Source organism: Rana temporaria, chromosome 3, assembly GCF_905171775.1.
Source record: "Rana temporaria chromosome 3, aRanTem1.1, whole genome shotgun sequence".
Lineage (NCBI taxonomy): Eukaryota > Metazoa > Chordata > Amphibia > Anura > Ranidae > Rana > Rana temporaria.
Window position 1 is genome coordinate 447,100,064 of NC_053491.1, and position 22,603 is coordinate 447,122,666.

Consider the following 22,603-nt stretch of genomic DNA (forward strand, 5'->3'; position numbering starts at 1 on the left):
ACTCTGGGTCGAGTGGTTCTTAGGTTTATCTAGTGGACTATTTCTAAGGAGCGTGGAGCCCCAACTCCCCCCTTCCCCCCTCTTCTTTCTTATCTCTTCTTTTCTTTTACTGTCATTCCCCAACAGGAGTAAAACCCCTTGTTTTTCTGCTTTACTACCTCCTTTTTGCATATCTGAAGAAAAGGTTAATAGCGTCTTATTTGCCAGTTGTATGATGTGGTTTTCCATTCAATACGGGGAATCGTAACCCCAAATAGGTATTGGCACTCAGTTATGTTGACTAGATTGTCAAATTTTTACTTATGGAGAGAAGTGACGCTGATATATACATCTTTGTTTGTGCAAGAAATTTAATAAACACTATTGAAACATAAAAAATCGGTGCTCCCCGGCCGTAGGTCCCCTGGACAAAAAACGTTGCACACTTGTAGAGGAAGAGTGGGGCTACATGTGTGCCTTGGAGTCCAGGGGACCTACGGCCGGCCCGTACCGGGTCCCCAAAGTCTGGGAGATCAGGCGCAAAAAAGGTAAAAATGTGACTCGAGTATAAGCCGAGGGGGGCATTTTCAAAAAACGTGGCTTATACTCGAGTATATACGGTACCTTGTAGTTTGCACTTGTAGTTTTTTGCCTTAAATAACTCCCACAGTGATGCAGTGAGCTGGAGAACGGATACATACCCACTGAAGAGATATCTCCAATGACCTCCTCTCCCTCCTCCGCATTCAGAAGCTCCAGTTTGTTTTTCTTGAGTGTGGGTCTTCGCAGGGCCCCTGTACAGATAAGAAGAATGGACGTGTTTAAGGATAGAGCGGCTGAAATTTGCACTGTACATAAAAAATGTAGTTTATATAAAAAAAAAAAACAACACAGATAAAATATTTGTTTAGAGCAAAAACAATGACAAACAAAATCTTGCTTTTTTGCAATGGGCAGCAACACTGAGGGCCAGATTCTCGTCCAGCGGCCTATCTTTGCGGCGGCGTAACGTATCCTATTTACGTTATGCCTCCACAACTTAGACGGGCAAGTGCCGTATTCTCAAAGCACTTGCTCCGTAAGTTGCGGCGGCGTAGCGTAAATTGGCCGGCGTAAGCCCGCCTAATTCAAATGTGGGACAGGGGGGCGTGTTTTATGTTAATCTACTGTGACCCGACGTGATTGACGTTTTTCCCAGTGTGCATTGCTCCTAATACGCCGCAAGGACGTATTGGTTTTGACGTGGACGTAAATTACGTCCAGCCCCATTCACGGACAAGTTACGCAAATGACGCAAAATTTTCAAATTTCGTCGCAGGAACGACGGCCATACTTAACATTATTACGCCGCACTTACGCCACCATATAGCAGGGGTAACTATACGCCGGGAAAAGCCCAACGTAATGTAAATGTACTGCGTCGGCCGGGCGTACGTTCGTGAATTCGCGTATCTTGCTGATTTACATATTTTGACGCGTAAATCAGCATACACGCCCCTAGCGGTCAGCGTAAAAATGCAGTTACGATCTGACGGCGTAAGAGACTTACGCCTATCGGATCTAAGGGAAATCTATGCGTAACTGATTCTAAGAATCAGGCGCATAGATACGACGGCGCGACTCAGAGATACGACGGCGTATCTGGAGATGCGCCGTCGTATCTCCACTGAGAATCTGGCCCTCAGTTCTTACAAATAAGCCCTAATATTTCACATTTGTCCATAAAAAGCAATGTTTACAATGAGGAATGGGTGAGCCTTAGCAAAGTAGGTGTGGTTTGCTGAAAATCAGGTGGTTTTAGAGGGGCATTGGGCAGACTTCAGGCATTTGATTAAATAGCAACTACCCTTTTGGAAACACCTATTCACCAATAAATGAATGTAACCTATGATGTCTTAAATATTCATCTGCTGACATTACTGTGCAGCTTCTGTTGGCACTGGCTGCAGTCACATAACATCATGACTAAAGACTGGGAAAGCAGACAGCTAAAGATGGCTGCACCTACTTTCATGTACCATGCAGAGCACTTAAAGTGGTTATATACCCGCGCAAAAAGAGAAAAAAACTGTATGGCAAAGGCATAATGAGCTAGTATGCACATTCTATGCATTAAGATAAAAAGCCTTCTGTGTTTAGCAGCCCCTCTCAGCCCCCCTAATACTTACCTGAGCCCCCTCTCTGTCCAGCGATGTCCACGAGTGTCTCAGCCATCCGAGATTCTCCTTCCTGCCATTGGCTCCCGCAGCTGTCAATCAAAGTTCGCTAGCCAATCAGGGGAGAGAGGGGTGGGGCCGGATCTCCATGTCTGAATGGACACAGGGAGCTTTGACTTGGCTTGGGTGCCCCAATAGCAATCTGCTTGCTGTGGGGGCACAAGGCAGGAGGGGGGCCAGGAGCACCTAAGAGGGACCTTAGAAGAGGAGGATCTAATGCAACAGAGCAGGTAAGTATAACATGTTTGTAATTTTTATAGGAAAAATAATCAGCCTTTACAATCACTTTAAGGGGTCTTAACCACTTCCCGACCTCCTCATGTACATATACGTCGGCAGAATGGCACGGACAGGCACAATCACGTACCTGTACGTCCTCTGCTAGACGTGGGTGGGGGGTCCGATCGGGACCCCCCCCAGTACATGCGGAGGTCGGGTCCGCTCGGGGAGCGATCCGGGACGACGGCGCGGCTATTTGTTTTTAGCCGCTCCGTCGCGATCGCTCCCCGGAGCTGAAGAACGGGGAGAGCCGTGTGTAAACACGGCTTCCCCGTGCTTCACTGTGGCGGCGCATCGAACGGGTGATTCCCTTTATAGGGAAGACCCGATCGATGATGTCATTCCTACAGCCACACCCCCCTACACTAGTAAACACACACAAAGTGAACACTAAATGTTACAGCGCCCCCTGTGTTTAACTCCCAAACTGCAACTGTCATTTTCACAATAAAGAATGCATTTTTTGCTGTGAAAATGACAATGGTCCCAAAAATTTGTCAAAATTGTCCGAAGTGTCCGCCATAATGTCGCAGTCACGAAAAAAATCGCTGATCGCCGCCATTAGTAGTAAAAAAAATAAAAAAAATAAATAAAAAAAAACTATCCCCTATTTTGTAAACGCTATAAATTTTGCGCAAACCAACCGATAAACGATTATTGCGATTTTTTTTACCAAAAATAGGTAGAAGAATACGTATAAACTGAGGAAAAAAAAAATTATATATGTTTTTGGGGGATATTTATTACAGCAAAAAGTAAAAAATATTGAATTTTTTTCAAAATTGTCGCTCTATTTTTGTTTATAGCGCAAAAAATAAAAACCGCAGAGGTGATCAAATACCACCAAAAGAAAGCTCTATTTGTGGGGAAAAAAGGACGCCAATTTTGTTTGGGAGCCACGTCGCACAACCGCGCAATTGTCTGTTAAAGCGACGCAGTCCCGAACTGTAAAAACCCCTTGGGTCTTTAGGCAGCAATATGGTCCGGGGCTTAAGTGGTTAAAATCCCGGTCCCTCTGGTCCTCAGATCTTTGCTTCAGCTCCTGAAGTCAAGCTCAGGCCTGTACCATTCCATTTGTATAGTGACCTCACTATTGGTCAGTCATGCTGTCTGAACAAAAGTTACATGCAAATATAAAAATGTATCACCTACAGAGAAAATAGCCATTTTTTATGCCAAATTAGTTGGTTAGCCTATCTTCTTGGTAGATACTAGTGAGAGCATTACTACTATGATGATGTAGCACCCTTCTAGCGTAGGTTGCTAAGAAAATGTTGCTTTGGTTCCTTCTGTAGTCAAGGGAGCGGTAGTTGTGTGTCTTGGCCTATTCAGGGTCTCACAGACTGGCAGTTTGATTGCTTCCCCCTTAGTGGCATCAATAGGGTTGGTGTCATCTGGTGCGGTAAAACATGGTGTCACCCCCCCCCCCCCAATAATTTGTTCCCCATATAACACTGCATATAATGGCGATAGTAGTGCTGTTAACAACTATCAAGCAACTAGCAGATTTGAATAACAATATCATATGAATATAATAAAACTCAAAGGTGTAGATTGACAAAGGGCGTCATAACTATGCGGCGGCGTAGCGTATCGTGTTTACACTACGCCGCCGTAAGTTAGCGAGGCAAGTACATGATTCACAAAGTACTTGCCTGCTAGGTTACGGCGACGTAGCCTAAAGCGGGTGGGCGTAAGGAGTAGGGAATTAGCATGTCAATTATATTAAGTAAAGGAATGTGTTTTGTTAATAGCAGGTGAGAGTCATAACGTCTGACTTCCCAGGTGTAGTAATTAGGTCATGTTAATTATGTCAGACCGGTGCCGAAAAGTCTGAGGGATGTGTATTGGAGACTCGTTGGCCCCCCATTGTGTGATGTGTGGGTGGAGTGTGTCTTTGTCCCTGTGATGAACTGTAACATGCCTGTAACTGCATAAAAAGCTGAGAGTGTACCATTAAAGATTCATTCATACATTTTGAAACCAGAGAACAGAGCTGTGCGTGTGTCTCGTTCACGCTGGGAAATGGGATGGATCGTGTCTGCTAGATTGTGGAGTGTCAGATAAGCTGTCGTGGTTGATGGAATGGGAATATCGTAAACGGTGGTGACCGTTACAACCAGTCTCAGATGTTTTAATGCATAAATAAGCATGGACCAGCCCAAACAGCTTACCTGATAACAATGGTGTGGCTTGTATATGTAAATCCTGGAGTAGTTTGAAGAAAGTAAGCAGCCTAACAAACACTACCTGATACAAATTCAGGCTGGTTCATTTGAATCTCCCACCTTAAGCTCTGGAAGCTTCTTTCAGAGGTAGGGAACCCAAGCTTCCAGAGCTAAAGGTGGGAGATTCAAATCAACCAGCCTGAATTCTTATCGGGTACCAGCCAATCCCTGAAGAGGAAGTGTCCAGTAGGGGGCTGGAATGGGATAAATAGTCTGAGACACTGGAGAGCTGGGTTACATCTCCTCAGAACGGTTACCGAGGTGCAGGGGCTGCTGCTGTTAGGCAGCCCAAGGACTATACAACTGCTCCAGAGGCCTCAGAGGTGCCAGGACTGAGAGCTTGAATGGATTTTGATCAGAGCTGATGCCACAAGGGATCTGGTCCTGAGAGATGCCATCTGGAGGCAGCTGTCCTGGGTACTTGTAAATAGGGACCTTAAAGGGGTTGTAAAGGTTCAGTCTTTTTTTTTTCTAAATAGTTCCTTTAAGCTAGTGCATTGTTGGTTCACTAATGTTTTCCTTCAATTTCCCTTCTAAATGTTTTTTTTTCTTTGTCTGAATTTCTCACTTCCTGTTCCTCCTCAGTAAGCTTGCCCCCATCATCCAAGCCGTTCTGGCTGGGGGTTAATCAGCGTGCTCGCACTCTCCCTTGGGACTACATCCCTGCGGGGAGACACTGATGTAGTCCCAAGGGAGGGGGCGAGCACGCTGACTAACCCCCAGCCAGAACGGCTTGGATGATGGGGGCAAGCTTACTGAGGAGGAACAGGAAGTGGAGGAACAGGAAGTGAGAAATTCAGACAAAGAAAAAAAAACATTTAGAAGGGAAATCGTAGGAAAAGGTAAGTGAACCAACAATGCACTAGCTTAAAGAAACCTATTTAGAAAATAAAAAACAAACCTTTACATCCCCTTTAAATTGATCCCTGCGACCCTGTGCTGAAAGCTGCACTGGGTACCAGTAGATGTGCATAGGCGCAAGGTAACCAGATGTTCAAAGACTTGCCCCATGGTCTTTAGCTTTAGCTTGGATTGTTCACCACTAGCTAGACTGTCCACTAATTACTAACTACTGAGCATTTTGATGTGCCCCAAGCCCAATTTCCTTTTTCCCTGTTAAAGTTCTTCAAGTAATAAACTTTAAAAAGCCCTCCCCTAGATTGTTTATTGGAGCCAGTGTGAATGGACTGTTGCTTTTGTGGACGGGCAGTCTCTGTACTTATTGGGGAAGAACCAGTTAAAATCAGTGGCCCTTATGGGGGTAGGTCTACAATAATGTTGCTAGTTTTTAGTCAACTGATAAGATCCATTATTTAAAGTGGTTGTATACCTGTTTTTTTTACTTTTACCTACAGGTAAGGCTTACCTGTAGGTATAAAGAATATCTCCTAAACCTGTACGGTTTAGGAAATATTCCCCATGCGCAGCGGGGATCCTCGGCTAAAGGGCCTTGCCGGTTTGAAGTCTCGCCGCTCCAGCCAATCACAGCGCTGGAGCGGCGATACCCGTAAGACACGCCAGGCTAGATGATATCTCGCTCGGCGTGGACCAGGTAAGTTCCCTACACCTCGTTTTAAGGTAAGTATTTCATAATGAGCTAGTATGCGGTGCATACTAGCTCATTATGGCTTTTGCCTTTCAGGTGAAAAAAAAAAATATTATTTGGGGGTATACAACCGCTTTAAGTTACCTGTACTACATAGATCAAACTTTGGGCAAAGGCTTATCATGACCTTTGCTGCTATTTACCTAAGTACCTCCGAGACTAATGCCGCGTACACACGATCAGTCCATCCAATGAGAACGGACCGATGGACCGTTTTCATCGGTTAACCGATGAAGCTGACTGATGGTTCGTCGCGCCTACACACCATCGGTTAAAAAAACGATCGTGTCAGAATGTGGTGACGTAAAACACGACGACGTGCTGAAAAAAAACGAAGTTCAATGCTTCCAAGCATGCGTCGACTTGATTCTGAGCATGCGTGGATTTTTAACCGATGGTTGGGCCTACTAACGATCGTTTTTTTTCCCATCGGTTAGGAATCCATCGGTTAAATTTAAAACAAGTTGGCTTTTTTTTAACCGATGGTTAAATAACCGATGGCGCCCACACACGATCGGTTTTGACCGATGAAAACGGTCCATCAGACCATTCTCATTGGTTTAACCGATCGTGTGTACGCGGCATTATATGGCAAGAGTGCTTTACCTATACCTGTAGAGAATATTGGATATTAGTAAATTGGTAGTACTGGCCAAGCAATTCTTTTGGTCCATCACTGTTATTGTTTAATTGATGCATAGATCAAGTAGTGAACTTCAACGGAAGTGGCCTCTAAACAACAGCTTTCCTAGGTAGATTCACAAAGAGTTAGGCTGGCTTATCAGTAGATAAGCCGACCTAACTCTGAATCTACGCCGGCGTTTTTTTAAGCGTATGCTCAAACAGAGATACGCTTAAACAAAGCTAAGATAGGCCGGCTTGCGCCGTTCTATCTTAGCTTGCAATGTTTCTGATGGCCGCTAGATGGCGCTTCCATTGCGGCCAGCGTAGATTATGTAAATGAGGGGATACGCCGATTCACAAACGTACGCCAGGCCTACGCCGTTGAATCACGTTGTTTCCGTAAGGGATAGGCCGCCCAAAGTTAGAGCTATGCTCTAGTGGCCTAGCCAATGTTAAGTATGGACGCCGCTCCCGCCGCAAAATTCGAAATGTTAACGTCGTTTGCGTAAGTCGTCCGCGAATCGGGATTTACGTCGTTTACGTCCACGTCGAAATCAATAGGCCCGTACGGCGTACTTAGCCGCAATGCGCACTAGGAAATGTAGGCGCCCGGCACATGGGCAGTGTCAAAAAACGTCAAAAAACGTGAGGTCAAGCCTCATTTCCATACAACACGCCCCCCTCCAAGTCATTTGAATTAGGCGCCCTTACGCCCGCTCGTTTGAGGCTATGCCGCCGTAGATTAGCAGGTAAGTGGTTTGAAAATCACTACTAGCCTAACTAATTTACGGCGGTGTAGCCTAAACAGGCTAGGCTAGGCCGTCCTAAAGATAAGCCTTTCTACGTGAATCTACCTATCCATATGCAAAGATCAGCTCCCAAGCTAACAAAAGACATTAGACAGCAGCTACCTGGGCATACACTACCTGGCCACTTTAATAAAAGATCTTTTTTTAAACATACATTTTTTACATCAGGTAAATGTTTGTTCTTATATGGAGGAGGAATATCCGTTTTGGCCACTCAACTTTGCCCTGAACAGGTCCAGGTATGTCTGTAGACACCTTTTGTGGAGGTTTATAAGAATTTGCATAGTGGTTTAGCCCCAAGCATGACTCTTTAAAATACTACATTTGAATATAATATTATATTTTATAATTAGGTGCATTTCCCATTCATATGAAAATTACCATCGTATGGAAGTCTTTCAACATCGCTGTCATCTTCTGCCAGTATCACTTCTTCTAGAGTGAAATCCACATAAAAGAAAGAGTGGAAAGAAAAAAGTCATATCACAGGATAAGAGCACTTTTAACACATTATCCTAAGATAACTTTGACATTTTTCCTTTCTTTCTTTTTTTTAAATTCAGAAATAGAAGATTTTATTGAGTAAAAAAAAACAATAAAACCTTACCAATCCAGAACAGCCAGTTCACATTGTAGAGTACAGACAGATGTTTTCAGCAACAAACACTTGTACAGAAAACAGTAAGCCATTCAGAAAATAAAGAATTATACAAATGGATACAATCTCACAATAAGAGTGGCCAGCCATGGACCCCATAACTTCTCCAATTTGCAAGGGCATCCCCGATGCAGAGAAATTAAACATTTAAGCCTAATGCCCCGTACACGCGATCGGAAATTCCGACAAGAAAAACGTGGATTTTGTTCTGACGGAATGTTGGCTCAAACTTGTGTTGCATACACGTGGTCACACAAAACTTGTCGGAAATTCCAACCGTCAAGAACGCGGTGACGTATAAGACGTACGACGAGCCGAGATCGATGAAGTTCAATATGCAGTTTGGCTCTTCTGCTTGATTCTGAGCATGCGTGTTTTTTTTTGCACGTCTGAGGAACTCGTCGGGCGAGACACATCGTTTTCCTCGTCTAGTTCCTTGTTAGGCTTGTCTAAGAACTCAACAAGCTTGCTTTGCATACACACTGGGCTGGATTCAGGTAGATTTGCGTTTTTTTTACGGAGGCGCAGGGCAACGTTTTTGCCCTGCGCCCCCGCAAATTTACTGCGCTCCCCTTGATTCACGGAGCAGTAGCTCCGTAAATTGCGTGGGCGTGCCGGCAAAATGCCCGGCGTAAGCGCGCACAATTTAAATGATCCCGTAGGGGGCGGGAATCATTTAAATTAGGCGTGTTCCCACGCCGATCGTAGAGAGCATGCTCCGTCGGGAAACTTTCCTGACGTGCATTGCGGCAAATGACGTCGCAAGGACGTCATTTGCTTCAAAGTGAACGTGAACGGCGTCCAGCGCCATTCACGAATCACTTACGCAAACTATGTAAATTTGAAATTTTGCGACGCGGGAACGACGGGTATACGTAACATTGGCTGCCCCTAATAGCAGGGGCAGCCTTACGCGAAAAACGCCGTACGGAAACTACGTACGCAGGGCTCGCGTAACGTTGTGAATCGGTGTTAGTATGCAATTTGCATACTATACACTGAGCACAATTGGAACGCCACCTAGCGGCCATCGCAAGAATGCAGCCTAAGATATGCGGGCATAAGAGCCTTATGCCGCGCATATCTTAGGCTGCAGTCGGCGTAACGAGGTTCCTGAATCAGGAGCATTCGTTACGCCGGGGCAAGTAAGCAATTGCGCTGTGTAACTATGGTTACACAGGCGCAATTGCTTCTTGAATCCAGCCCACTGTCAAGACAAAATCTCCTTGTTCTCAAACGCGGTGACATACAACACATACAACGGCAGGGGAAGTTCGATTCCACTGGCACAACTCTTGGGGCTGCTTTTGCTAATCTCATGTGTTTGCGTGTTAAGTAGAAGTTTGTTAAGAGACGATTTGCACTTTTCAGTCTGTTACAGCTTGAAAAATGTGTTATCTCTATTACAAATGCTACTTTTACTCACGGCTCATACTTTATTCTGAGCATACACACGCTCGAGTTTCTCATCGGAAACCAGCCCGACGAGGAACTCGACGAGCCAATTTGAGACTCCCGTCGAGGAAATAGAGAACTTGCTCTCTTTTTGTCTCGTCAAGTTCCTTGACAGTTTCCTCAATGAAAAATGTACACACGATTGGTTTCCTCGGCAAAAAAGCTCTCCCACCAAGTCTCTTGATGGATTCTGCAGAGGAAACCGGTCGTGTGTACGAGGCCTCAATTGCATACAGATGAGCAGATTTTACGGTGGGAATTTTTCCGTCGGAAAAATAGAGAACCAGCTCTCAATCTTTTGTTGGCGGAAATTCCGACAGCAAAAGTCTGATGGAGCATACACACGGTCGGAATTTCCGACCAAAAGCTCACATCAGACTTTTAATGTCAGATTTTCCGATCGTGTGTACGCAGCATAAGTGTTTCATCCCATATTTTTAACCCATTCAGCATGGGTGGGTGGGTGGGGGGACTTCCAGTGTACAGTGAAGACTCGTACAGGAAAACTGCCAGGAGAGCTTTTGGCCGGGAAACCGGACGTGTGTATGCTTCCTCGCCGTTTTCCCATCAGGAAAACAGCCGGGAATCCCGGTGGGAAAATAGAGAACCTGCTCTCTATTTTCCAGTTGGGATTCCCGGCGTTTTTTTTCCACCAGATCTACTACTTACCTATGGTAAACACTGTGAGGCAATGCCGATGGAGCATACACACGGCCGGGATTCCCGGCCAAAGCTCCATGGCAGTTTTCCTGCCGGGTTCTCGGCTTTGCCCTCGGTTTTCTCTGCAGACTTTTTACCGCCGAGAAAACCAAGCGTGTGTACAGGGCTTGAGAGAAAAAAGTAATTGATCCCCTGCTGATTTTGTAGGTTTGCCCACTGACAAAGAAATGATCAGTCTATAATTTTAAAGGTTGGTTTATTTTAACAGTGAGAGACAGAATAACAACAAAAATATCCAGAAAAACGCATTTCAAAAAAGTTATAAATTGATTTGCATTTTATATTCAATCTCAGTTTTATTGGGGAATTATTATACACATATACAAATATACATACATTAATGGTATAATCGTACCATGAAAAAAAAATAAAGCCTTGTACACACGATCAGACTTCCATCTGACTTTTCCATGGATTTTTGTCCGAAGGGGCGCTGGCCGTGAACTTGTTCTGTGTATACATGGAACATTTTCAGCCAACTTTCACCAAATCACATGTTTTTTCAGCTCTTTACGGCCACCCTTTGGGCAATTTCTGCTATTGTTGTCTTATCTTTAGCATTGGTTCTGAGCATGCATGTTTGTACTTTGGACTTTAGTCCAATGGACTTGTGTACACACAATAGGATTATCCGCCATCGGATATTTGTTGGCAGAAAGTTTGAGAGCATGCACAGTGAACATTTGTCCATTGAAAAATTGAACACAATTGTTCGATGGAGCGTGCACACGGTCGGATTGTCGGATAAAACACGTCCATCGGACCGTTGTTGACAAAAAGTCTGATCGTGTGTATGGGCCTTTACAAATACTTTGTACAAACTAAAACATTAAACAAAAAACAAGAAAAATAAATAGGGGGGGGGGGGAGAAGAAGCAAAGGAAAGATGGCAACACCTTGACGTCATATACTGAAGTCTTATTGTGTCGAGTTTAAATTCTACTCTAGTTCCCATTAAACCTTCTAGTTTCCTGTTGATTCCCTAAATGTCCTCCAGGGGACCCATGTCTGACAGCATCTTTCATATGTATCCAATTTGTGTGCCAGGAGGGTCTCCATCCTCTCAATAGAGTCCATTTCCACTACCCATTCATTCACTGATGGAGATTGCATTGATCGCCAATGTCGCGGAATAACCAATCTCGCCGCTATCAACCAGTGTCTGAGCAGACAACAGGGAAACTTGAGGTGTGTTGGGGACTTAGGGCCCTTTCACACATGCGGACAAACGGTCTGTTTTTTACAAGTCCGTAAACGGACTTGTAATGCCTCCCTATGGGATTGCAGACGTTAGCGGATGATGCATCCGCTAACGTCCGCAAACATCCGCGTCCGCAAAGATCCGCTTTTTCGGACGGAAGAAAACACTATTTTTCTTCTGTCTGGCGGAACGGATCGGATGAATACGGACACACGGTCCGTATTCATCCGATTCCCCATAGGGGAGAGCGGAGGAAAGACAGGGCGGTCTCTGCACAGTCTTCTTTCTTGTAGTTGGCCACCAGGTTTGCACACATCTCAGGAGGGATTTTGTCCCACTCCTCTTTGCAGATCCTCTCCAAGTCATTAAGATTTTGAGGCTGACATTTGGTAACTTGAACCTTTAGCTCCCACCACATATTTTCTATGGGATCAAGGTCTGGAGACTGGCTAGACCACTCCAGTATCTTAATGTGCTTCTTCTGGAGTCACTCCTTTGTTGCCTTGGCCATGTGTTATGGGTCATTGTTATGCTGGAATACCCATCCACGACCCATTTTCAAGGAAGCCAAGATTTGACGGTACATGGCCCTGTCCATCGTCCCTTTGATGCAGTGAAGTTGTCCTGTTCCCTTAGCAGAAAAACACCCCCAAACCAAAATGTTTGCACCTCCATGTTTGAAGGTAGGGATGGTGTTCTTGGGGTCATAGGCAGTATTCCTCCTCCTCCAAACACGGCCAGTTGAGTTGATGCCAAAGAGCTCGATTTTGGTCTCATCTGACCACAACATGTTCACCCAGTTCTCCTCTGAATCATATAGATGTTCATTAGCAGACTTCATACAGACCTGTACATGTGCTTTCTTGTGCAGCGAGACCTTGCGGGCGCTGCTGGATTTTAGTCCTTCACAGCGAACAATGAACAATTGTTTTCTTGGTGACTATGGTCCCAGCTGCCTTGAGATCATTGACAAGATTCTCCTGTGTAGCTCTGGGCTGATTCCTCACCATTCTCATGATCATTGAAACTCCACAAGGTGAGATCTTGTATGGAGCCCCAGACCGAGGGAGATTGACAGTTATTTTGTGTTTCTTCCATTTGCGAATAATCACACCAACTGTTGTCACCCTCTCACCAAGCTGCTTGGCGATGGTCTTGTAGCCCATTCCAAATTTGGGTAGGTCTATAATCTTGTCCCTGACATCCTTGAACAGCTCTTTCTACTTGGCCATGGTGGAGAGATTGGAATCTGATTGATCGATTAATTGCTTCTGTGGACTGGTGTCTTTTAGGCTGGGTTCACACTACGATTTTCCCGTCCGTCAGCCGCATACGTTTTCAGTATTGAAAACGTACGGGCCCGTACGGGAAAACGCATACATAGACAATGCATTGCAAATCGTATGCACTCAGATGCATCCGGGTGCATACGATTTGCTGGCAAAACGTTTTTTAAACGTACGCAAAACCGTGTTCAACCACGGTTTTGCGGCCGTTTTTTAAACAGTATGGCAAACGCATACGTTTTTTTTTAACATTAATGTCAATGGAAAACGCACATATGTGCGGTTCCATACGGTTACGTCCGTTTCAGCCGCATACGTTTTTTCATATAAATCGTATGTGGCTGACGGACCGGAAAATCGTAGTGTGAACCCAGCCTTATACAGGTAACAAACTGACATTACGAGCACTCCCTTTAAGAGGGTGCTCCTAATCTCAGCTTGTTACCTACATAGAAGACACCTGGGAGCCAGAAATCTTGCTGATTAATAGGGGATCAAATATTTATTTTACTCATTAAAATGAAAATCAATTTATAACTTTTTTTAAATGCATTTGTCTGGATATTTGTGTTGTTATTCTGTCTATCACTGTTAAAATAAACCTACCTTCAAAATATATAGACTGATCATTTCTTTGTCAGTGGACAAACGTACAAAATCAGCAGGGGATCAAATAATCTTTTTTTCCTCACTGTATAAGGATAAGCCTAGGAGCCTGAAACAGGGCTTGAGTAATGGCCTCTCTATTGAAGCTTTCCACTTGCAGGTCGTCCAGGATACCCAGAATGCATGGCTTGGGCCCCTTTCACATGTGCGGACCGTGGGGCAGATCCACAGAGAGAGTATGCCGGCGTATCTACTGATACGCCGGCGTACTTTCAAATTTCCTGCGTCGTATCTTTAGTTTGAATCCTCAAACCAAGACACAACGACATCTGGGTTAGATCCGACAGGCATACGGCTTCGTACGCCTTCCGATCTTATATGCAATACTTCGGCGTCCGCTGGGTGGAGTTTGCGTCGTTTTCCGCGTCGGGTATGCAAATTAGCTATTTCTGACGATCCACGAAGGTACGCGCGGCCGTCGCATTCTCTTACGTCGTCGGCGTTTTCCGGCGTATAGTTAAAGCTGGTGTTTTGCGGCGTATAGTTAGACTTGCCATGTTAAGTTTGGCCGTCGTTCCCGCGTTTAATTAAAATTTTTTTTTTTGCGTAAGTCGTCCGTGAATCAGGATGGACGTAATTCACGTCTATGTTAAAAAAAATAACGTCCTAGCGACGTCATTTAGCGCAATGCACGGCACAGTTCATTCGGCGCGGGGACGCGCTTAATTTAAATGAAACACGCCCCCTAATCGCCGATTTGAATTCCGCCGCCAGAGATAGACTACGCCGCCGTAACTTACGGCGCAAAATCTTTAAGGATTCGAAGATAACACAAGTAAGTTACAGCGGCGTAGCGTATCTCTCTTTGTGGATCTGCCCCCATATATCCGCATTTTCATCCATCCGTTGCGGATGAAAACGGGACATACATTGGTCCCTATATGATTGCGGGTGTCAGCGGATGACCATCCGCTGACACCTGTAATCACCTGCCTCCGCAAAAAATCCAATTTTTCGGACGGAAGAAAATCCTATTTTTCTTCCGTCTGGCGGATCGGATCGGGTGAACACGGACATACGGTCCGTGTTCATCCGATCCCCCCATAGGGGAGAGCGGAGGAAAGACAGGGAGGTCCCTGCACAGTGTGCGGGGCCCGCCTGTCAGCCGACGGCTCAGTGGGGATTTTTACGGAGGATCCCCGCTGAGCTTGACGGACACACGGAGGCCCCGTGTGAAAGGGCCCTTGGGGTCTACCGGATCATTAAGGATACTGCTAGTGCAAATTTCCCTATAGTTCACAAAAAAAATATTTAGACACTTTAAGTTACATTTAAAAAGTTCCTCTAGCATTCCTGCAGACATGCCTAGTCCGCATCCTAGTTCACATACAGGAATGTGTATGCATGGCTAAGGGAATTGCCTTTTCCAGCATTCTGCCTGTCCAGTATACCATGTTGCCCTGGTGCATATGAATGATGGTGTTATATCCTGTAAACCTGCTGCCCTATTCACTGGCCCACAATTCTGGCCTTGTGATAAGAACAACCTTCGGACAGAAAGGCTGTTATCCTCAATTCTTCAAACATCACTGTCATTGTCTACAATGTGTAGCAATACGGAGAAATCAACATGAAATCAAGGCAACTAGTATTTTCAGATGGAGGTCACCAACTACAGTAAGGATATAGTATAAACTTTTATGGGTTTGAGCCTCCTCATTTTTTTAGCTGTGCATGGTTTATCTGAGGTTAAACATGCATGAGTGATATTGATTGCTGATTCTTCTCTTATTGGTGGGAGCTGCCAATACCATTCAGCTCATTATGATTTTGTCTTTTGTGCGTTATAAGAATCCCCAAGAGGGGGCACTACAGACTATTCTGGTGTGATGGAAAAGCATATAAGCAGATCTGGTCTATGGAATAAGCAGAAAAAAAGCCTAAGCCATCATTACACAGAAACAAGCTTCCAAGCCATGCGTCATAAATTTCCACAATGGGCAGGTTTGTGTTGTTTACATATGCTTGAATAACAGGCGGCTTGACTATACTGAAAAAGTTCAGGTAATGACTTCCTGGAACAACGGTGTAAACACAGTGGGGTAGATTCAGATAGATTAGCGGATCTTTAGATCCGCGTAATCTATCTGATTTACGATCCGCCGGCGCAAGTTTGAGAGGCTAGTGCTGTATTCAGAAAGCACTTACCTCGAAACTTGCGCCAGCGGATCGTAAATCCCCCGGCGGAATTCAAATTCCGCGGCAAGGGGGAGTGTAGTATTTAAATCTGGCGCGTCCCCGTGCCGATTTAACTGCGCATGCGCCGCCGGCTAAATTTCCCAGCGTGCATTGCTCCAAATGATGTCGCTAGGACTTCATTGGTTTCGACGGGAACGAAAATTACGTCCATCCGTATTCACAACCGACTTACGCAAACGACGTAAAATTTCAAAACTCGGCGCGGGAACGACGGCCATACTTAACATAGGATACGCCGCATATAGCAGGGGTAATTATCCGCCGGAAAAAGCCGAACGCAAACGACGTAAAAAAAAAGCAACGGGCGGGCGTTCGCTTTTGAATTGGCGGATCTCCTCATTTGCATATTCGTTGCGTATACAAATGTAAGCGCCACCTAGCGGCCGGCGGGAGATTGCAGCCTAAGATCCGACGGTGTAAGTCACATACACCTGTCGGATCTAAGGGAGATCTATGCGGAACTGATTCTTATGAATCAGTCGCATAGATCCGACCGTCGGATCTCAGAGATACGACGGCGTATCAGGAGATACGCCGTCGTATCTCTATCTGAATCTGCCCCAGTGCGAATCCTAATCCTAAGCCACCCACTGTGCAGTTTTGTTTCCTATTCTTTTTTACCTTAGGCCACCATTGATTTTGAAATTCGACCAACCAAACCTTCAATTTCACCTCATGTTCCTACAGAAAATAATTTTCGTGTCTGGGAATCTTCTTTTCTTTCTGGGAATTTTCTTTTCTTGCACATGCGCATTTATTTTTCAATTACATTTCTCGCACGATTCTCCCATCATTGATTAGAAAATAGTTTTTTTTTTTTAATTTCCAACATGTCCGATTATTAAAATTGAATGGCCGCACGAATATCTGCTGTTGCTGCAGCCCACTAATGGTGTGGAATACGAACAAAAATTCTTAGATAAGATTTTCGAAAGAAAATTCTTTCAAAATCGACCCATGTATGGCCTGTCTTACAGGTGTTGGTAGTTGCAGTTCATAAGCAATCAACCCGATAATAAATAATATAAAAAATATATTTAATAATGTAATGCCGTCGGAAATCCAGAGAGGAAAGCCGAGAACCTGCTCGGGCAGTCTTTCCCCCTACACACGGTCGGTTTTCCCTGACAGGAAAACTGACAAAAACCATCGGGCAAAAGCCTGCCAGTTTTTCCGGCGGGAAAAAAGAGAGCTGGTTCTCTCTTTTTGTCTGGCGGTTTTAGGGCAGTTTTCCCGTTGGAAAAACTGTGAGGAGCATACACACGGCTGGGATTCCCGCCAAAAGCTCTCTTTGCAGTTTTCCCATCTGGAAAACCGGTCGTGTGTAAGAGGCAAAGGTCAAAAGGTCACCTGACACACTTACACTTAGCGCCAACCACAGACCAGGGCTTTGCACTGCGAAAAAGCAGGATATAAATCACATAACCAAAATATAATTGCTAAAAAATATAAATATATCTTTGTTTAATTTAGGGATGGATTGTTTTATTTTATTCTTTTTAGGGAGTTTATTTATAAAGCTGTGGATCTGAACTTCAGCAACCATTCACTGTGGGAGAATCTTCCAGTTCCTTGTGCTTTAAAAGACAGTGATTGATTCTCCACCAGAGAATGTTGGTTGAAAGTCACTTTCACTTCTTTATAAATGTGTGTGTAGGGTCCACAGTAGGAGAGGAGTATTGTATGGAGGATGTTAGAAATTAGGGCCCGGATTTACAAAGCACTTGCGCCGAGGTATCTCAAGATACGCCGGCGTAAGTGCAAATGTGCGCCGTCGTATCTGTACGCTAGACCCACAAACAGAGATGCGCCCAAAAACAGGCTACACCTCGCCGACATATCATGCTTACGCCGGCGTAGAGTGGGCTCACATTTAGGCTGGGAGCATGGTGCCGCTCCCATTGATTAGTCATTCAAACATGCAAATGAGGGAAATACGGCGATTCACGAACCTGCGTGCGCCCGACGCAGGTTACGAGAGGTGCGCACAAGTTGTACGTCCGGCGTAAAGTTAAGCCCCATAAAGCAGGTGTAACCCAGCAGCAGACATGAAAGGTCTGCACCAGGGAACTCAAGCCGGCGTATTTTACGTTGGACGTGTGTCTGGCTGGGCGTAGGTTACGTTCATGGCGTACGCAGTGATCCGGCGTATCTTAGGTAGTTGTTCCGACAAGGTTGTGAGCATGCGCAGAGAGATGCGTCCACGTCTTGGCGCATGCGCAATTCGTGATACGTATCTGTCTGGCACTCGGACCATCATTTGCATGGGGTCACACCTCATTTGCATGGCTCATGCCCACTTCCACCTACGCCGGCTTACGCCTTCGAAACCCATCGCAATTTTGGGAGCAGTGCCTTTGTGAATTCCATGCTTGCCTCTCTGCGCTGCGTCGGCGTAGCGTATTTTATTTGCGCTACGGTGGCGTAATGTGCGCCCGCTCTCTGTGAATCTGGGCCTAAGGCATTAGTTTATGGTTACATTTAAGTGTTTAGACTTTGAGAGGGAGGACGAGTTTGTAATATGGGGTAATTTAGTGTTAGCGGCCCCTAACAACAAAGGAATAGATAGAGAAGCTATAGGACAGTGATGGTAAACCTTGGCACCCCAGATGTTTTGGAACTACATTTCCCATGATGCTCAACTACACTGCAGAGTGCATGAGCATCGTGGGAAATGTAGTTCCAAGACATCTAGAGTGCCAAGGTTCGCCATCACTGCTATAGGATGTTCAGTTACACCAAAAACTACAAGTGCTGAGAATTCAGAATAGAGATCTAATGTACTGTGTTACATGTGCTTGGGGGGATGGTGAATGCAAATGTTGACATTTTTCTAAGAGATAAGGACCACTGTGGCAGAGAAATATTGTATTCTGATAAATGCATGTGGCTAATACACGTAATAGTATGGTTTAGTATATAAATTCCAAAGGCCTTTATATTTTTCTCCACATTTACATGCAAGTTATTTTGCAAAGGTGGTGGGACTGGGAGACACAGAGGTTGCTATGAGAAACACAAGGCCTGCCATTTTTGACTTCTTCAGATCATGCTAGTTGACTAGCTGTCATGCCAATCAAATGCTTTTAACACTTTCACAGACCTGAAAAAAATGATGGTGACTTCAATTGCTACATGCTTATTCCAGATGTATCGAAAAGCAATACAATTACTTTGCAGGATATGTGAAGGGATAATCTTTAAGTATTGACAATTTTTTATTTGCTTGCAACATATTCCCCAATCTCCAGACTCAGATGCTTCTGAGGGATGCTGGATTCCTCTCAGGAAATAAGACAGTAAGGCCCGGAGCGAGAGAAAATAAAATGAACGATAGTACAGGGCCGGCATGACCGCGTGAGAAGGGGAAGCACCTATGGGGTTAAGGATTGTAGGTGGAGAATGGGGGAGAGGTGGATTGGTTGGAGCAACAGGATGAGGAGGGGTTTGTGGTAGTCAGTTAAGGGATAGATGGGGTCTCCTGGACAGCAGAGAAGGGACAGGTGTCAAGCAGGCAGTTTCCCACCCACCCTCCCTGTGTTTTGTCTGGATGGTTTGCTTTATCTCTTTGCAGATAAAGCAAAGGACATCATGGCAGCTGATCGCGTGGCGGTGGTTGGTCTTTTGACGGTGGAAGAAAATATGGTTGAGATGGAAGTGTTGGGGCCTCATCGGTGGTATGTGCCCCTCTGGTGTATTCTAGTTACTAAAGTTAGCTGGAATACAGTAATGGTTGCACTGCGGGTGTGGGTTGTCTCTGATCTGGTGTATGACGGCTGAAAGCCTGGTATGGTAAAAGGTCCTGCAGTGTTACAAGTGGAACAAGTTGGAATTCTGGGTGCCGTCATAAGACCAACAGGCTGATAAGTTGTTTTTGTTAATAAAAAGTCTGCTATTGCCATTTGTACTCCAATTCATGTGTGGTCTCATTCATTTAGTTAATAGCAAGGGGGGTGTCGGGCAGACACAAAACAAGGTGGGACATCTTATCTACACTGGTCATGTACATGGACCTTATAGTGTCATCTAATCCATAATAATATTGGTTTATGACTTTGTAAAAAGAGGTTCACCTTACACTGAACCAGTGATTTTGTAACAGATATAACACTATATAGAAACGTTATTCAATTTTTAGTGTGGCAGTCAAGAGGTACCAAAAAACGAATTAACAGCACTACTAAAGCCAGCCATAGATGGTTTGAATCTTGGTTGGTTCAGCACAAACCGGCCAAGATTCAAACAATGTATGGGCAGGCTAAAAGTATCCAAGCTGATTGATCGATCAACTTGTGTACAATTAACCTGCCGGATATTACATGCGATGATTGCAAGCAGCTGTTACAGCCGCTACTAGTAATCCTTGTCAATGGCTTACGGGAGGGATTCCCCTGTCAACACTACTGTTAGCCCGTGGTTGCAGGAAGGAAATTTGCTTCCTTCTTTCTTCCTAAAACTGGAGATATTCATGTCCTCGCCTTATTCAATTACCATCGCTGGCCATATTAGCTAAAATGCATGTGTATTACTCCTTCTCCAAAATCTTTCTGACACCCAAATACTTTAGTAGTGAGATATCTCCACCAGAATTTTACAGTTATGCCCAATTACCAAGTGGATTTGCCTTGCTCACCCTTTGTAAAGGATAAATGCCATGGTGATTCCAAAGCCAACAATTAATGCCATGGCCATTCCAAGGCCAGTGATGTGATAACGTTGACCATGCACTGTTATGCCTCGTTTCCACTGAGCGGATCCGTTCGGTACGGTTCGGTACGGTACGCTATTTTGGGTGTTTCCATTATAAAAGTGTGCCATAAAACCGAACCGTACCGGACCATTCTGGGTCCTGCTTCAGATGTGGGGCCATAGAAAATGGAACGGTTCGGTTAGGGCGGAGCTGCAATACATTCCACTGATTGGTGGACGTGCTAGGCATTTTTTCTAAACCCTGTATGGTCTCTGACGGTCCGATTTGCAGTGGAAACGCTCAGCAGAATAGACCGGTCCATTCTAACCGTTCCAAATTTACTGACCTAAACCGCTCCGTTCAGTGGAAACGAGGCATTCGTTTCTTCTGTGCAGCCAGTGGGCTGAATGAAAAAACTAACAGGTTCCTTCATTCACACAAATGCGGTGGATGGAGGAACCTCCCCCTCCAGGACACCATATTCTGACAGCTGACTGCAGAATTCACTGATTAGTGGCTGAACCCGATGATCAAGATTTTATTTTTTATATATAATAGGCTTTATTGTATGACAAACAGAAATATCAAGGATATTATCTATAACATAAGACAAGTTACATATGGTTATGCAATAAAGTAAAACATTCTTGCCAAGAAGGTAATCGAATGAACATTATATGTAAATGGAGTAGCATTGTTTGTCATAAGAAAAATTTTCAAAGGAAAAAAGGGGAGCACAACAAGGATATAACTGCTTGGATCATTATGATGGATTTGGAAAAAAGTGGCAAAGAGAGAAAGGGAATGGGATGGAAAAGGGACAGGGATGGGGAAAGGGACGGGGAAAAGGGGGGGGGGGGTATTAAAGTAGGGTAGACAAAGAAAGCGGTATAAGAAGAAAGTAAGATGAAAAGGAGAAGAAAGAAAAGGGCCACAGGGATGTTGGTTTGGCATAGAAACGTGATAAAAATGGTACCATGGAAGGGAGAGCAAAAGATCTACAAGCTGTTAATAAAAGTACCTGATACACCTAAGAAAAACCCTTCTCTTAAAACATTCGGGCAGGCATTACATAAGCACACGGAAGTAAGTAGTAACTAAGGCTGGCCATACACGGTCGAATTCCAAACAAATTTTCTTTTCAAAATCAGAAATTTTGTGCGTTTTGTGATCCGATGGTGCCACCATTGATTTTCGAAATTCGACCAACCAAGCCTTCAATTTCACCTCATGTACCTACATAAAAGAATTTTCATGTCTGGGAATCTTCTTTTCTTTTCGGGAGTTTTCTTTTCTTTCCGGGAGTTTTCTTTTCTTGCACTCATGTGCATCCCTTTTTCAATTATATTTCTCACACGATACTCCCATCATTGATTAGAAAATTGTTTTTCGAAAAATTTCCAACATCTCTGATCACTCAAATTCGATAGCCGCACGAAAATCGGCCATTGCTGTGTCCCACTAATGTTGCGAAATTCAAACTAAAATTCTTTGAAAAGATTTTCGAAAAAAAAATTGTTTGGAATTCTAACCATGTATGGCCTGCCTTAAACTAAACCTCGTACACATGATCCGATTGTTGGCAGGGGATTGTCTAATGAAAGACTGTTGGCTGAAAATCTGACCGTTAGTACGCTCCTTCACACAATTGTTGTCCAACTTTCGGCCAACAAATGTTGGATGGCAGGTTAGTAAATTTTCGGCAGACAACGGTCTGTTGTTTGATTTTCGTATCGTCTGTACACAAGTCCCTCACAGAAAAGTTGAAAGTACAAACACACATGCTTGGAATCAATGCTCACCAAACATGAAATTAGTAGAAGGGATCCAAAGGGTGGTGCTCAAGAGCTGAAATTCCTCGTAGTACGTCATTACATTTGTGTTTGTTGGCAGACAATTGTGTACCGTTAGTTTGCAAGACAAGATCCTGGCAAATGCCCTTCGGACAAAAGTCTGATGCTTTGTTGGCCAACAATCTGATCGTGTG

At 44.5% G+C, this 22,603-nt stretch overlaps 1 protein-coding gene across 7 annotated transcripts in view; it reads right to left on the bottom strand.

The window, feature by feature from the left end:
• The window catches only part of CACNA1A (calcium voltage-gated channel subunit alpha1 A), a 301,437-nt gene that overhangs the window by 205,419 nt on the left and 73,415 nt on the right, over positions 1-22,603 (bottom strand). For 6 of the 7 annotated variants that reach the window (XM_040346583.1, XM_040346582.1, XM_040346578.1 and 3 more), the window contains exons 8-9: positions 8,123-8,173; positions 681-773 (exon numbers count right to left, since the gene is read on the bottom strand). In XM_040346583.1, the coding sequence (XP_040202517.1) occupies positions 681-773; positions 8,123-8,173 (144 nt within the window). The remainder of the gene's footprint in view (positions 1-680; positions 774-8,122; positions 8,174-22,603) is intronic. The other variant, XM_040346580.1, reaches the window with a different exon arrangement.